Consider the following 18,754-nt stretch of genomic DNA (forward strand, 5'->3'; position numbering starts at 1 on the left):
GGTAAATGAAGCAAGAATGCAGGACAACAAACATGCTCCATCCTCAGTAGAGCACTATGCTCTGTCAAAGTTGTTACCTTTCAAAAAACAGCTCACTGCAATGACTATCGAACCTATACAACAGGGTTTGAGATACAGAAAAGAAGGGTGAAAATATAATGAACTTAAAGACACTACTTTTTAGAGATTCAAGATGTTTAAAATAATTTCTAAAGCTATGTGTTTTTCTCTAGCATTTTGCCTAATTAATTTCCCTCCAACCTTTTTTCTCTTATCTTGCACATTTCCCTCCCCTCAACTTCCTCCCACCAAGACCTACCTCCACCCACAGTCTGCTAACTAAATCATAGTATTCCAGGATAGTTACAGGACGTAACAGTTTCTTCTGGGGTTTTCATTTGCAAAGTTGTTGGCAAAGAGAATTTTATTTGTGTTTCTAGTATACCAACATGGTCAATTAGTCCTGTGAACTACTGGTCTTTGTGCCTGATGGCTTGGTGAATTATTCAGTGAGACCTTTCATAACCTATAATTGAACGCAACCAATTAACCTCAGAACATGACAATGCTGGTATCTAATGGGATTTTAAGTTTATCTTCACAGACCAAAGTAATGTCATTTCCTCCAAATTGGTGGTATATTATTTGATAGAAACTTTGTATTTTTCACAAATTGAATTTGTAAGTTATGGTATACAAATTACTCTATGTAATTTATGGAAGTTTACCATAAAAAATGTTGAAGCTTTCCAAAACCAATAATCAGCTATTATGCTTATATTTGCCTATATGGTTTATACAACTAAATAAAGAATATGAGATGTAATGACTATGTAATGTACCGGCTGGGTACTGGAAATATCAGGGGGAACACTTTGTAAAGTATATGATTTTCTAACCACTATGCTGTGCACATGAAGCTAATACAAAATAATACTGAATATCAACTGTAATTTAAAATAATTTTTGAAAAATTTTTTTAAAATAGCTTTTTCATGGGGAGCTGGGAGGGCTATGAGAATCCTGTAATATGTTATATCCAGTGCTCTTATCAAGATTTCTCCAGAGGTGCAGAAAGTGCTGTTACTCTCCCAAAAACTAATGTGGAAATAAATTTGTATTTTACTTTAAATATTCAAAATATCTTCATATTGTCAAATATTATTTATTTTTAAAAAACACAAAAGATAATTTGCACTTATTGAGTGTTTACTATGCATCAGGCAATATGAATAAGTGCAAATTTTATCCTACTTGTCTCAGGAATCCAATGAATGAGCATTGTTATCCCTATTCTATGTATGAGGAACTTTAAGTTTCAAAGAGGCTAGATGTGTTCCTAAGTTTCACACAGCTAACAAGTGGCAAAATTGAGGTTTGAAACCAAATCTGTCTACTTTGCTAAACTGTCGTTTTTCAACATCACTTGGCCTAAAAAATATGAGATAATTCCCAATCATCTCCAAGTATCATCTTATAATAACTGGATCATAGAGTACTGCCAAGTTTCAAAACTATTCTATCCTATATAATAAAAGACTAATATGCGAATTGTCCCCTTTACCAGGAGTTCGACCAGGAGTTCAACTGGGAGTTTGACCAACCGCCCACGGCCCCTGCCCCTGGCCAGCCCGACCTCTGATTGGCCCCTTCCCTCAGCCAGCCCAGTTGCTCCCACCCCCCAGCTCATGCCCTCAACCCCCCTACTGTCTGTGTCCATTGGTATGCTTATATGCATGCATACTAGTCCTTTGGTTAATCTCTTACTGTCCTCTCCCACCCTCCCCTGCCTTCCCTCTGTGGTTTGATGGTCTGTTTGATGTTTCTGTCTCTGGATCTATTTTTTTGTTCATCAGTTTATGTTGTTCATTATATTCCACAAATGAGTGAAATCATGTGATATTTATCTTTCTCCGACTTTACTCTAGTTTCTAAGCTAAAAGTATTATCTATTATGCCAGGCCACAAAGAAATGAAAGCCATCTTAATACTATAGGTATCAAGACATAAATTTTTTGCACAGAAGGATTTTTAAAAATATATATATTTTTATTGATTTCAGAGAGGAAAGGAGAGGCAGAGTGAGAGAGAGATCAATGATGAGAGAGAATCATTGATTGGCTGCTCCCTGCAGGCTTGATCCTCTACCGGGCATGTGCTCTGACCAGGAATCGAACTGTGATCTCCTGGTTCATAGGTCAGCGCTCAACCAGTGAGCCACACTGGCTGGGCACAAAGAAGGATTTTAAAAACAAGTTGAATAACTTCATATAGTAATATTTTAAAACTATTTGATCTAGTGAACCAATTTAATATATATTCTACCAAAAACTGTATTGTGATTACCTCTTTTTTTGCTTTACAAACTTCGAACAGAAACAATTTGTTCAATTGTTAGTCCAAAGTGCCCTAAAAGCAAATGACTATTAACAAGGGCATTTCCCAAACTCAACTGCTACTCTCAACTTCCTGCTATGAGAGTCTTCAGATTGGCTAGGGCAGTGGTCGGCAAACTGCGGCTCGTGAGCAACATGCGGCTCTTTGGCCCCTTGAGTGTGGCTCTTCCACAAAATACCACGTGTGGGCACGCATGTACAGTGCGACTGAAACTTCGCGGCCCATGCGCAGAAGTCGGTATACAAAGTTATTACTATTAATATTGTATTCGTTTAAAAGAATATATCCTGTAGAGAAAGTATTAGGGCTCAGTAGTAGAATTCAGAGTCATCAATATTAAATCAGCTTTGCTTATATTGCAAATAAATCCAATCAAAATAAATACCATAAGCACAAAAAATTTCAAAATCAAAGCAGTGTCCAAGTTAGTAAACTATTACCTTAGCCAATAAAGAGAGGTCTAATATTTTGACACAGTAGGTCAACATATGATCAACAGATTTTATGCTATTAATGGGGTCATATCAGAAAGATTAAAATTGCTCTTCCAGAAGTCACAAAATAATAATGCCACTGATACTGTAGTTTCAAAGTATTAAATCCATATATTTAATCCAATGCCGATGAAAATTTCATTAAAATAAAAAACAAATAACTAGAAAACCCACATAAGATGTATGCTCTGTCCAACTTTGGAAAATTGATATTGAAATGCCAAATATCAACATCAATTTTTAAAAAACCACTTCATGCTTAGATCCAGCAGTGTGGAATTGAATCCAAGATGACTATCTACTATCTGTTACTAGAACATGCCTTAATAAAGATAAGACACATTTATATAGCATAGTCTGACTTCTTACAGTCATGTATGAGTAAGGATAAAGCAAGCAGCCACAAAACTAAAGGAAAAAAATAAGTATGGAAGGTCATAAACTTACATTGACTGAAAAACCTGCTGTGTATTTGGCATATTACAGATGTTTTTACATACCTTATCTCATTTAATCTTCACAACCACCCAATATTGCAATTCTCGTTTTTTAAGTAAATAAACAGAGGTTCAGAAAGAACAGAGAAATTTGCCCTGTATAGCAAAATAAAGAATTGATAATATCAAGATTCCAACTCTGATCTGACAGACTCCAAAACCCACAATTAAAGCAGCATGTGGCAAAGATAATCTAGAAACATGTTCCTTCCTCTGGCGTAGGTCTCATCCTTCTGTCCCACATTGAATATAATATTTAAAACTCAGATTGCAGATTATGAAACAGACTGGGTTTTTGCCCCATAAGCCAAGGTTAGAGAACTCAGCGTACAATGGCGAGTACAATATGACTCTAGGGGAATAGCAGCAAGTTTCAAATGACAACTTCAGGTTAAACGGAGTTCAATGAGTCATGATAATTCCATGCCACTGATAATCCTGAACTTAGTAAACAGAAACTTTTCAAATTTGAATTCCATATTTGCCTTAGATAATCCTCTCTCAACACAAAGCAACTCTTCATACAAAGTAAGTGTTTTAAAGCCAGAAACACCTCTTAATGCCTTTCACTAATTTTCTCAGAGAAAGAAGATCTTAAAATGGATAAAGCTAACATTTAACAACTAGATTTTACAAACCAGCTGAGAATAATTTTGACTTTTTATCCTTTTATTACCTTAAATGTGAAGCAGCTACCTTATATATTAAAGTAGAAGAGTGAAGGCAGGCAGAGATTTCTTTTCACTTCTCAGTTTGTTCTTATTCCCTAAAGTGCCTTAACATAGATCACCTTTGGGCCATGATAAGAGGCAAGTTATGAGTCTCCTGGATTCTCCCAAGGTAAATTATAACCCCTTTGGTCATTACCTTCTCTAAGCACAACACCCTATGAGCTTCTTCAGGCTGATACCTTAGAACACATCTTGCTAACAGATGCACAGAATAAATCGAGATGCAGCACAAATGCTCATAGGCACAGTTCATAGCCATGGGGCTTGATGCAGAAATGCTCCCTGTAGTTTCCCGGGTACATGCTGCCTCTTTATAACATTCTCTGCAAAACAAATCCTGAACCCTACTTTTGCTTTTCACCGTTTTTCCTAAAAGCAAAAATCCTCTCTTGGTTAGTGAAAATAGGTATTGAGGTCGGTCTTTCGTGAAAGTAACGTAACGTAACACGTAGTTTTGAAAAGTACAGAAGACCTATATTTTCTTTTTATTTTTTTAAGGCTTTACATTTTAGCTGTTTTAGATTCCCAGCAAAATTAAGAGGAAGGTACAGAGATTTCCCATATACTATCTGCCCCACACAAGCAGTGCCTCCCCCATTATCAACATCCTCCCCCACCCCCTCGCCAGAGTGGTGCATTGGTTACAACTGATGAGCCTACATGATATCACCCAAAGCCCAGGGTTTACATTAGGGTTCACTCTTGGCGTTGTACATTTTTTGGTTTTGGACAAGTATATAATGTCATGTACCATTACAGTATCATACAGAGTATTTCCAATGGCCTAAAAGTCCTCTGTGCTCTGCCTATTCATCCCTGCCAACCACCCCTAACCCCTGGCCACTCCTGATCTAAACTGTCTTCATAGTTCTGCCATTTCCAGAATGTCACATAGTTGGAATTATACAGTATATAGCCTTTTCACATTGGCTTCTTTCACTTAGTAATATGCATTTAAGGTTCTTCCGTGTCTTTCCATAGCTTGACAGTTCATCGTTTTAGCAGAGAATAATGACCATTGTCTGGATGTACCAAATTTTTATGCCAAAAGCATTAGCATAACAAGTATCAATCAATTTTCAGTAGAATACATTTAAAAAGTAAACAATTTTTAAATACATTTCAAAAATCTATAGTCACTCTATCCCCTGTTGTTCACCGGCTCATTTCCCCAGCTACACACTCCAATTTTTCTTAATAATGGAAAGAAATGTTTTGGTAGCTTGCAATATAATGTGATTTTAAGGGGGGAAATGATGAAATATGAATTACATGTTGATTCCCACTGACTTCCTATGTGACAATGGACAGCTCACTTAGCCTCTCTGACTCATTTGTAAAATAATCAGCTTGTACTTGATTAGAAGTTGCTAACTAGTGGCCCTTGGCCACATTTAGCCTGTGGACATACTATAATAGCCCAGCATGTTTTAAAAATGGGGCAATTTAACATTCAAATCTAGATTTCTGATTTCCCTTTAAAAAGTATAATTGGCAACAATGGACTTACATTCCCATGTGCAACCAAGGCTCAAAATGAATAGTAGCTGCCCCTTGGAGAAGGCATGAACTCATGGTATCACCATTAATTCTGAAGTTTTTTTCAGCTCTAACATTCTCACATTGAGTAGCCATATAGCAAATGGTTCAGTTAATCTCAGTATTAGCTTTATTTGAATAAAGGGATAGTAATTACATCTGACCACCACTTCAGCTTTGGAGAGACAAAATGAAAGAGTGAGTAGTGCTTGCTTAGCACAGTGATATGCATGAAGAAAGTGCTTGATAAATAGTAGAGGCAATAACAAATACAAGTAACAGTGAACACAATAACTCAAATACAATTATATGATGGTCCATTGACTCTAAATCAAAACTGACATGCTGATTCTTCTCTTCCAAAACTTTGGTCCCATCAAAAAAGAAAATCAGATTGGAGAAACCAAGATGGCGGCATACGTTAACGCCGGAGATTGCTGCCTCGAACAACCACTTCAAAAAACAACTAAAAGACGGAACGGACATCATCCAGAACCACAGGAAGGCTGGCTGAGTGGAAATTCTACAACTAGGAGGAAAGAGAATATCATACCCAGACTCAGAGGAGGCACAGTGCTGAAGTGAAATACTAAGGTGCGGAGCGCACGCGGAGCGGGCTGGAGGCGGAGGGCGCGGTTGTTGTTTTCAATCGGGAGGGAGTTTCAGACTCTGAGCTCCAGATCCAGGCGAGTCTCTAGGGACCCAGACTCAAACGGGAGAAGCGGGACTGTCTGGCTTCGGTCGGAACTCGAAGGCAGCTTTCTCTCCAAGGTTTGCAGCGGTTGCTGGGACTCTGTGAGGCAGAGCCCTTAGGGATGGAACTGAGAGCAGCCATAACTGCTCGCTCCGGCCCGCCCTGTAGATCCCTGGGGACCCGCCCCACCCAAGCCCTGCGCAGAGCCATTTGCCGGATAGCCTCAGGCAAACGCTAGATTAGCACCGCCCTAGAGATCCAGCACAGAAGCTCTCCCACTGCAGACACAGCGGACTCTCATAGCCAGTTAGCCTGGAGGTCAAATCACCCCCGGTATTGCCGACAACAACCAAGGCTTAACTACAACAAGACTGTGCACAAAGACCACTAGGGGGTACACCAAGAAAGCATAAAAAATGCGGAGACAAAGAAACAGGACAAAACTGTCAATGGAGGATATTGAGTTCAGAACCACACTTTTAAGGTCTCTTAAGAACTGTCTAGAAGCCGTCGATAAATGTAGTGAGATCCTCAAGAAATCTAATGAGACCCTCGATGTTATGATAAAGAACCAACTAGAAATTAAGCATACACGGACTGAAATAACGAATACTATACAGACTCCCAACAGCAGACCAGAGGAGCGCAAGAATCAAGGCAAATATTTGAAATGCGAAGAAGCAAAAAACACCCAACCAGAAAAGCAAAATGAAAAAAGAATCCGAAAATACGAAGATAGTATAAGGAGTCTCTGGGACAGCTTCAAGCGCACCAACATCAGAATTATAGGGGTGCCAGAAGATGAGAGAGAGCAAGATATTGAAAACCTATTTGAAGAAATAATGAAAGAAAACTTCCCCCACCTGGTGAAAGAAATAGACTTACAGGTCCAGGAAGCACAGAGAACCCCAAACAAAAGGAACCCAAAGAGGACCACACCAAGACACATCATAATTAAAATGCCAAGAGCAAAAGACAAAGAGAGAATCTTAAAAGCAGCAAGAGAAAGAAACTCAGTTACCTACAAGGGAATACCCATATGACTGTCAGCTGATTTCTCAACAGAAACTTTGCAGGCCAGAAGGAATGGCAAGAAATATTCAAAGTGATGAATACCAAGAACCTACAACCAAGATTACTTTATCCAGCAAAGCTATCATTCAGAACTGAAGGTCAGATAAAGAGCTTCACAGATAAGGAAAAGCTAAAGGAGTTCATCACCACCAAACCAGTATTATATGAAATGCTGAAAGGTATCCTTTAAGAAGAGGAAGAAGAAGAAAAAGGTAAAGATACAAATTATAAACAACAAACATGCATCTATCAACAAGGGAATCTAAGAATCAAGTGAATAAATAATCTGGTGATCATAATAGAATCAGGGACATAGAAAGGGAATGGACTGACTATTCTTGGGGGGGAAAGGGGTGTGGGAAATGCAGGAAGAGACTGGACAAATATCATGCACCTATGGATGAGGACAGTGGGTGGGGAGAGAGGGTGGAGGGTGGGGCGGGAACTCAGAGGAGGGGAGTTATGGGGGGGAAAAAGAGGAACAAATGTAATAATCTGAACAATAAAGATTTAATTTAAAAAAAAACAAAAAGAAAAAAGAAAAAAAAACAAACAAAAAAAAAAGAAAGAAAATCAACTATTTGCCTCTCATCTTTGGATATGACTAATTCTTCATTTACCACACCCTATCTAATAATAGACAAAGATGGTAATTAGCCATACCTCCAACACGCTTCCCATTGGCTAATCAGCAGGATATGCAAATTAACTGCCAAAAAGATGGCGGCCGGCAGCCAGGCAGCTGAAGCGAACAGGAGGCTTGCTTGCTCCAGTGATGGAGGAAGCCACAGTTCCCTGACTGCCGCTGCCAGCCTCTGAGCTGCACTCTAAGAAACAATATTGCAATTATAGAAGCTAAACAAACCCCAGAAACCTGCTTTCAGCCAGCCGGGCCTCAGCGCTGGAGCTGCACAGTGTTTCAATTATAGAAGCCAAACAAACCCAGATACGTGCTTTCAGCAGCCGAGGTGTCAGAGCTGGAGCCGAGCCTCAGAGCTAAAGCTGGCGCTCAGTTCCAGTGACAGCCATAGAAGGTAAATAAACCCCAGAATAAAAAAAAGAAAAAAAGAAAAAAGGAGAGGCTGGGAGCTTCAGTCACCCACCAGCCTGAAAACGGCCCTCAGCCCCTCACCCAGACTGGCCAGGCACCCCAGTGGGGACCCCCGCCCTGAAGGGGGTGTGACCAGCTTCAAACAGCCATCAGCCCCTCACCCAGGCTAGCCAGGCACCCAAGCAGGACCCCCACCCTGATCCGGGACACCCTTCAGGGCAAACCAGCCGGCCCCCACCCATGCACCAGCCCTCTATCCTATATAGTAAAAGGGTAATATGCAAACTGACCCTAACAGCAGAAGGACTGGGAATGACTGGTCACTATGACATACACTGACCACCAGAGGGCAGACGCTCAATGCAGGAGCTGCCCTCTGGTGGTCAGGGCACTCTCACATGGGAGGAGCTCTGCTCAGCCACAAGCCAGGCTGATGGCTGCCAGTACAGTGGTGGTGGTGGGAGTCTCTCCTGCCTCCTCAGCAGCGCTAAGGATGTCCGATTGCAGTTTAGGCCTGCTCCCCGCTGGCAAGTGGACATCCCCCGAGGGCTGCCGGGCTGCCAGAGGGATATCTGATTGCCATTTCAGGCCCAATCCCCTGGGGCGCGGGCCTAAGCCAGCAGGTGGTCATTCCTGAGGGGTCCCAGACTGCGAGAGGGCACAGGCCGGGCACAGGCCCCCCATCCCTCCTAAGTGCACAAATTTTTGTGCATTGGGCCTCTAGTATAAAATAAGAGGCTAAGGAAAAAAAAAAAAGAAGGTCCTGAGTGGACTCACTTCTAATAAGATATTCTTTAATATTATGATACAATTTTTCAGCAGGTGGTTTTCAGCAAGACTTGCTGCAGCTCTTTCTGCTGCCACTACTGTTCTAATCAGGGCCATTTTAGCTGCCATGAATAAAGATTCACTCAACAGTTTCTATAGGAAGAGTTTATATACCCACAGGAACCCAGGAAAAAAGAAAACTGGGTATCAGAGAGGTCAGTAAATGAAGAATATGGGGGCAACCTGTTCAACTCTATTTTTCCCTTCCTGATTATGTCTTTGTCCTTACATCCCTCTATTCATTCCACACCATCCTACCTCTTCCCATATCTTGTACTTCATATCCTTCTAACTTTAAAACTTCAGTTTGGCCCGGCTGGTGTTGCTCAGTGGTTGAGCATCGACCTATGAACCAGGAGGCTGCAATTTCAATTCCTGGTCAGGGCACATGCCTGGGTTGTGGGCTCCATCCCTAGTAGGGGGCATGCAGGAAGCAGCTGATCAATGATTCTCCCTCATCACTGATGTTTCTCTCTCTCTTTCCCATCCTTTCCTCACACTTATTTAAATGTTTAAATAAAACTTTAAAAAAAACCAAAACTTCAGTTCCATGTCACTATCTATCTGCATCAAGTCTTGCTGATAATTTGCCTACTTCTTGTAAGTCATATTTCTGAGAAAGGCAAAATATTAAAAATAGAACTGCCATATGATCCTGCAATCTCACTCCCGGATATACATCCAAAAGAACTGAAAGCAGGGTTTCAAAGCAATTCCGCACACCCGTGTTCATGGCATCATTATTCACAGTGATCAAGAGATGGAAACAACCCAAGTGTCTACCAACATATGAATGGATAAACATGATGTGGTATATTATACTTGTACATACAATGGAATATTATTTAGCCTTAAAAAGGAAAGAAATTCTGTCACATGCTTCAACCTAAATGAACCTTGAGGAAATTGTGCTAAATGAAATAAGCCAGTCACAAAAAGACAAATACCGAGCGGAGGAACCAAGATGGTGGCAGAGGTACACACCTGTACTTGCTACCCCGCACAACGACATCAAAACTACAACTAAAAGACAAAACAGATATCATCCAGAACCACGGGGAGGCTGACTGAGTGTAAATTCTACAACTAGAAGGAAAGAGAAAAGCACACTGAAACTGGTAGGAGGTGCGGAAGTGCTGAGGTAGAGAGGCACACGCAGAAACGGGCTGGCAACTAGATACGCTGTTGCCTTTTTCAATCAGGAGAGAGATACAAGCTCCTGATTGCTCTAAACTCCAGTTCCAGGCGAGACTCTGGGGACTCAGACTCATATGGGGAGAAACTGGGCTGTCTGGCATCTTTTTGAAGCAAACTAAACAAGCATGGTCAGTGGCAGCCTACTGGTTGACTGTTGGTGTATCTTTAAGTAGCTACTGTTTCCAGCACTGTGCTAGGTTCTCAGCCAAGTGCCCACCCCTGCCCTGCTCACTGGCCATACTTGCTCAGCAGACTTTTTTTTTTTTTATAATCTGTATCTCTAAAACCACCTTGTTTTCCCTTTTGTAAGTACATATTTCTATTGCCTTATAACCCACCACATGGTTAAATAACAAGTTTTTTCATTTGTTTTTGTTTTCTTTTTTGTTGATGTTGTTGTTTTTTCTTTATTGATTAAGGTATTACATATGTGTCTTTATTCCCCCTTTGCTCCCACACCCCCGTTTTTGTTTTCTTTGCCCTTGGCTGTTACTACTCTCACACTGTCTACTAGGAACAGTGCAGTTCTTCCATAAGTGCTGTGAAAGAGTACTAAAAAGCGACCTTACAGCACGATGCTCTTGAAAAGAAACCTCATCAACTTCAAAGTTTACTTAAGTACGCATCAGCAGTACAAAACCTCCCAATGCGAGGCATTATGAAACAAGAATCCCCTTCAGAATCTTCTTACTTGGCACAAATACTATGGTAGGAAAAGTTGGAATTCCTGCTATTAAAACAAATAATTTCATTAGTCTCAAATCTATAAATTTAGAAACTATTACTCCAAAGAGTGATTAAGCTACTTGCAAGAACTACCTTAATTCAGAACTGCATTAAATAAAGTTCCTATTAAAACATATGTAACAGAGGCTTATGAAGAAAAAGTTTCAGTCCCTAACTCGATTCTCCTGACCACTCACAGCTTCTGTGACATCACCTTTTCTTGATTTTCTTATCTCTGGCAGTTCTTCTCAGCTTTTTTCTTTCCTTTTTGGGGGGATGCATTTTGTTTTATTTATTTACTTTTTTAATTTTCATTGAATTTATTTGGTGATATTGGTTAATAAAATTACATAGGTTTCAAGTGTACAATTCCATAATACATCTGCATATTGTACTGTGTGTTCACCACCCCAAGTCAAGTCTCCTTCGGGAACCATTTATCCCCCTTTACCCTCTTCTACCTATCCCCACCTCCCATTCAGCTTTTTTCATTGGATAATGTTTTTCTAACCAATCCTTGAATATTAGCATTTTCACGGTTCCAACCCTGGCACTCTTTTCTGTTATACACACTCCCTGAATGAATCAAAACTCACAACTACGCTTCTAATTACACCCTGATTCCCAAATCTACACCTCTAACCTAGACTTCTTTCCTCAGATTCAGAACCATATACCTGACTATCCACTGAAAAGCCCTCCCTCTAAAAAGATACCAAAAATCCGTGACAAAACTAACCTCATTAGCTTAACCTTTCTCTCCGTCCCCACCACAATGTTCCTTAACTTTCTATTCCATTTCTGATTAGTGGCAACATTAAAACAGTTGCCAAGCCTCTGAAGAATTCTAGATGTCCCCTTCTACCTACTTGAACCCCCAACCCATACTTCAATTATACCCCAAGTACAAACAGTCACAAATCTTTTGATTCTCCTTCATATACATCGTTTTCTCTTGAACCCAACTTAGTTCAACTGACGGACTTAGTAAAATCCTCATAATTCTCACCTGGATATTACCTACCTGGTCTTCACATTGCTCCAGCCCCAGCATTCCCAAGATTAAATTTTACCAATGGCTTCCTCATTTAAAGTCTAAACTCCCTAGAAGTCTGACAATAAGCACAATCTGACTTTTGCCTATATATATTTTCACTGTAACAATTATATATTTATTCCCTCCGAGAATGTAAGCTCCTATATACAGAGGCCATAGTACCATCACAATAAATGTGCTGAATGAATAAATATTTCTCTCATCTTTTTTGCCACTCCCTCCCACCCACCCATCTTCCAGGCATATTTAATTACTCACAGTTCTATCATGCCACATGCTCAGGCTTCCAGACCTGCATGTGCTCTGTGCCCCCTTTTAGAACGCCTCCACTTTATTATCCACCTGAGCAGGCTTTACATTTATCCTTAAGATTCAGATGAACCATCAACTCTTTTAGTAAAACTTTTTAAACTTTTTCTCTAATATTCCATGTGTTCCCATAGCCCCCTATATTTACTACTGTAATTGTTGATATTTATTTGCCTGCCTTAAGGGCAGAAACAATGACTTTGCTGTATCCCCGGTCCTAACACAGTATCAGGCACTTAGCAGGCCCTAAATAAATATTTACCAAATAAAACACGAATCTGTCTTGTATGGAAATAAATATTTACCAAATAAAACACAAAATCTGTCTTGTATGGAAATGCCAGACAACATCTCTTTAAAAATCGGTAGCCTAAGTTTGTGGTCTAAAAGAACCATAAGATATACAGGAATATTTCTCTCATAAAAATATATGATATTCTATTTTGCAAAATAATTCAGTTTTAAAAGAAAATATAGCCCACATGCTTAGTTATCTCAATTCTATTTTGGAAATAAGTATTGTATATAATTATGAATAATTTTTAATTGCATATGTTACTTTTAAGAGAGGGATAAGAGAGAATAACATTTGTGGCCTAAAAATTATGTGTATCACACCAAAACATTCTCTATTCATTTCAAAGATATTCTAAAGTTAGTTATGAAAACTAATTTTTTAAAATCCTCACCCAAGGATGTGTTGTTATTTTATTATTTAGTTTTAGAGAGAAAGGGAGTGGGGGAGAGAGAGAAAGATCGATTATGAGAGAGAAACATCAATCAGCTGTTTCCCATACACGACCTGACTAGGGATCAAACCCACAACTTAAGTATGTGTCCTGACCGGAAATCAAACCCATAATCTTTTTTGGTGTACAGGACAACGCTCCAACCAACTGAGCCACCTGGCCAGGGCTATAAAAACTAATTTTTATAATTATTTTCTTTTAGCTAAATTCAATAAAAAAGCATTTTTTCCAAAGATCCAATAAATTAAACGCTCAAACCAATATATGTTTGTAGATACTGTCTAAATCATCCCACTTTATATCAAGTTGTTTAAAAGAGGCCCCTCATAAGAATATAAATTTTAAAATCAATTAATAGAGTCAGAGCCTTTGTCTACATCTTCTTATTCTACCACACACATTAATGGAATTCAAGTTATAATAGTAAATGTTATTTTAATAGAAGAGCTGACTTATTAACCACTTCTGTCAAAATACCATATATGGACTCCCATAGCCAGGCCACTGATTTAATACACAAGGTAGAGAGCCAAAAGGCTTGTCTACATGAAAGAAAGGAAAAATATCATTATATCTCTCTTAACACTGAAGACTTGCCCAAGCCACTTCTTTTTTAAAAATCACTTGGTAACAGCTTTATTATCTGAAGATGAAATCAAGGTTTAAAATTCAGTTAAGTGTTCAATCTTGCCCTCCATCAATATTTTATCCTTTTGTGACAAAAGGATAAACTTTGATGACAAATTTTAGAAGCAAAATGCTAACAATGAACCAAAGGACAACTTTCACATATGCTGAAAATATCTGCTTAACTTTATTTAACAAGTTGTTTTTCACAGAACTGTATAGAAATAATTTTGAGAGCTGTGACTATATGTCTAATAAACCACTTTAGATTTATATTTAATTACAAATGTTTCTACAATAGTTTTTAAAAATAAAAATATAGTCAGTTCTCTGTATCTGGGAGTTCTACATCTGCAGATTCAACCAACCATGATTGAAACACTTGGGGGGGGGGGGATGTTACCGTGTTGCTAACATGTACTATGTAGTGAGGCCTAGGACGGTTGCTTTTATACTGAACATGTACAGCATTTCTGCCTTGTCATTATTCCCTAAGCAACACAGTGACAGCTATTTACATAGCATTTACATTGTATTAAGTATTATATGTATTCTAGAGATGATATAAAGTATACAGGAGGATTATATGCATAACCAATGGATACAGACAACAGTGTAGTGAAAGCCTGGGGTGGGGCAGGGGCTGGGAGGACGATAGAGGGGGTTGGGGTAATTGGGTGACTTCTTTAAAACTATCAACAATAAAAATTTAAAAATATATAAAAATAAAGTATATAGGAGGATGTACATAGGTTATATGCAAATACTGTACCATCCTATATAATAAAAGCCTAATATGCAAATCGACTGACCGGTGGAATGACCAGTGGAATGACCGGTCGCTATGACAAGCACTGACCACCAGGGGGCAGACACTCAACACAGGAGCTTCCCCCAGCCCACAGGCCAGCCAAGGTGGGTGCCAGTGGGCCCCCCTCCCCTGATCGCCCCTCAGAGAGGGGCGACCAGTGGTAGCAGTGGGGGGCGGGACTGGCGAGTAGGCAGCACCAGGCTAGCCAAGGTGGGTGTCAGCGGGGGCCCCCCAATCACCCCGCTGGTTGCTCCACAGATCGGCCCTGATTGTTGGCCAGGCCTAGGGACTCTACCCATGCACGAATTTCATGCACGAGGCTTCTATATAAGGGACTTGAGCATCTGTGGATTGGGGGTTGGGGATGACTGTAATTATCAGCAAATTGATAAGGACTTTAAATTTTATTGGACTTTAGCTGGGGATGTCCTCTAAAATGTTAAAATGGTCAAATGTACAATATAGTATGATTTGATTCCTCAATCTAAATAAAAAAATAATTTCCTTCACATATATTTTCTCTTCTGAGAGCAAACGAAAAGAACATTAAACCAAAACATAATGCTAAAATGTAAAGGTTTAAAAAGCATGTACATCTTTATTTGAAAACTTCTCTTAAGTAACATTTTGAACACATGAACATAACCTATTGCTTAAAAGTAACACAATGGAAATATTTTTAGAAAGTATTCTAAATTTTTAGAAAGTATTCTAAATACTTTCTGATTTAGAAAGTATTCTAAAAAGATAATGACATTAAGACTCAAGTTAAATGAGTGTTAAATCTCACTTCTATTTAGAAATAGTCTCTTGTGTAAAAGCAATATATTATAAACATCTTATAAAATGTTCTTAGGTTGTTGGTTTACAATTTGAGAGAGAAAAAAGAAAGTAGAATGAACAGCATAATTAAATTTAACTTTGGTGACAAAAATGTTCTATTTGGCCAAAGCCAGCTGTAGTATCTTGTAGCCATTAAGCAGAGAATATAAACTTAACTTCCATTTTAAGTCTCTCCTCATGTCTAGAAGTTAACATATGCATTCTAGAATAGTAAAGGAAGGGCCTCATCTCTTCGTGGAGATTTTTCAACAAAGGTAACAAAGATCTAGATATAAAGTCACGCTTCAGAACTGAAATGAAGGAAGACATGACAGAGAAAGAGTAATTTTTGGATAAACAGGATAGCCAATAGCTGTTTTCACTCTGAACTAAAAATTTTTATTTGCTACTCAAATCAATAATAAAATTACAGAAAATAGGTTTTTAGAGTGTTTCAAGTAAACAAACCCATAATTTCTAGTAAAAAAGGAAAACCTATTAAAACACTCTAATACACACTACACCCTCGAGTGGGCAAACATCCATGGAAAAATATAAAGGTTTAGTTGGATTTTCCACTCAGTTAAATCAGTCCTATAATTAATAAAATGATGGCTCTAAAACCTCAAATTTCACATTATTTTAATCACTTACTATCTGAGTAGAAGAAGTAAAGATTTTTAAAAATAACAATTTAGATCTTATAGAGAGTAATGTAAGAAATAAAATCACGATCTGCTTATATTCCCTTAAAAACAAAATGCTATGAGATACTTATTTCTTCAACTTATAAAGGGGAAAAGGTAAACAGAATAAATCACATATAAAGATGTATAATTAAAAGATGAAGTACCCTTTATATCATGAACTGCAAAGGCAGCACTAATATTTTAAAGCAAAATATAAGAATTATGGTTCCTTAGTGAGAACTGTGGCAGAAAAGCAGTATGTTCATTAAGTTTTTCAGGAAAACAACTTACATTATCACCTGGTAATATTTAGTATTACTGGTCTCATGGGGCTATGTGGTCACTATACAGAAATATAAACACACTTAGAATAAAATTAAGATACTACCTAAAAGAGCCTTTATTCTATATGGCTAATGTTTTAGGACTTAATTGATATAACAGAAGCAAAAACCAGATTAAAAGTATTCCACAATGGCCCAAATGTCAAAGTTTCTCCAGTTTACAACAAAATACAAAACATATATTTAACACATAAATATAGAAATCATATATGAAGATGTACATTTCCAAAATGTATCAAGGAACTTTTGGTAAATATATATATTCTTTAGGAAAACCTAGTACTTACAACTAAGAACTATTTCAGGCCTTGAACTTATCCTGGATATGAGACTAGTACTTAAAAGACAACAGTGACATCTAGCGAACATTTCAAATATATACCACATATATCGAAGCAAAACTTTACTAGTATTTCCAGTGCTTCACATATTTCAACCTGCCTGAGCAATTATATGACAAATCTTTCGCTTTAAACCAAAACAAAGCAATTCTGATCCCAAACGATTTCTCAATATGATGACCCATTCATGTGATTAATACAAAGTGAGAGACAGGGTCTTAATATAAACAAGTCAAATAAGAGTCTAGGGGCCAACAAGTTAACTGGAAGTCTTTCAAAAATCACAGGTGCTTCCCAGATCCCCCAGAACCAATGAATTTAAAGCTTTTAATGATTATTTGAGTTCAATTATTTTTCTCACAAGAAACAATGCTAAGGTCCAGAACTTCACAAGTATGCAATTCAAAATCATTGAAAATATCTCAAATGTAAATATTTTAAAACTAAAAAAATATCAGGTCACAAAAGCACTGTCCTGATAGCTTCAAAAAGTCATACAGAGGAAAAATAAACTACAATATATTCAAACAATGAACTACAATACAACTCAGGAATAAAAAAGAATGAAGTAATGATACGTGCAACAACATGGATGAATCCTGAAAAACTTAAGGCTGAATGAAACATAAAAGTTACACCCTGTCTGATTCAACTTATATGACATTCTATCTAGAACAGACAAAATGATCTATAGAATGAATGAATGAATGAATATATATAAACATAAACAAAATCAGAACAGTTACTTCTGAGGGTAAAATGGAAATGGAGATTCAGAAAGGACATGAGGGAATTTTCTGGGGTAATGGAATTGTTCTATATCTTAATAGGAGTTAGTATTACACAGATAAATGCATTTGCTAAAACTTACCAAATATTATACTTAAGATTTGAGCAAAATTTATATAAATTTTACCTTAAAAAAATGAACCTAAGCAAATAGTAATAACTCCAGTTATCATATATCATGCTTAAGTATTTGCAATATTTATAGATACCTGAACTTACTTTGACATTTTGATATGTATATAAAAATTAGATGGATTGACAGATTATTATAAAGCAAATATAGCAAAACATTAGCAATTATAGAATCTAGGAGGCGAGCATATTAGAATTCACTGTAAAAGTCTTCCCCTTTTCTTTATGTCTGAAAATTTCCATAATAAAGTATTGAGAAAAAATAAAAGTGACCACTAGAATTCAAAAAAAATTTTTTAATATTATAAAATATGAAAAAAATTCTTAAATAGCAACAATTTTATTTTAAATACAGTAGTAGGCAAAAGTAGGTTTACAATTGTGAATAAGTGAAACACAATATTCTTATGTTATTATTTATTATTGTATTATTTTCCATACAAATGACTGTTTCTCTACTTTTGCCCACCCCTGTATTAACATTTTAATCCCTCTAACTAAATATCAAACATGACTATCCTCTAAAGAGCCTGACTGATACGTACACATTTTAAAATTTGAAAACATACCCGAATTTCTTGAAGGTTATGGAAATTATTTCCTACTCTGACTGAGATCTTGCTTGGAGTATAGCTTTCATCAGATTTGTAATCCGCATAAATACATAATGTCTTCACTGTTGTTTTTCTTCTAAAATCAATAAGATAAAAACATGACCTTTATCATATGGAAAGATTATATCCAAAACATCTTATCTTCTTATTTTAAAAATCATTGTTTGCTAAAACGAGTATCTAAATCAAAAGTTTCGATGTTCTTTACTTTTAACAATTATGAAAATTAAGAACATGTAAAA

General features: G+C 37.6%; 1 protein-coding gene across 6 annotated transcripts in view; it reads right to left on the bottom strand.

Moving 5' to 3' along the window:
• Window positions 1–18,754, bottom strand: part of ANAPC10 (anaphase promoting complex subunit 10) — a 58,007-nt gene that overhangs the window by 16,436 nt on the left and 22,817 nt on the right. For 5 of the 6 annotated variants that reach the window (XM_036312742.1, XM_036312741.1, XM_036312743.1 and 2 more), the window contains exon 4: window positions 18,468–18,588. In XM_036312742.1, the coding sequence (XP_036168635.1) occupies window positions 18,468–18,588 (121 nt within the window). Of the gene's footprint in view, window positions 1–16,583; window positions 16,636–18,467; window positions 18,589–18,754 lie in introns of those variants that run through there. The other variant, XM_036312746.1, reaches the window with a different exon arrangement.

This window comes from Myotis myotis, unplaced genomic scaffold, assembly GCF_014108235.1.
Source record: "Myotis myotis isolate mMyoMyo1 unplaced genomic scaffold, mMyoMyo1.p scaffold_m19_p_6, whole genome shotgun sequence".
Classification (NCBI taxonomy): domain Eukaryota; kingdom Metazoa; phylum Chordata; class Mammalia; order Chiroptera; family Vespertilionidae; genus Myotis; species Myotis myotis.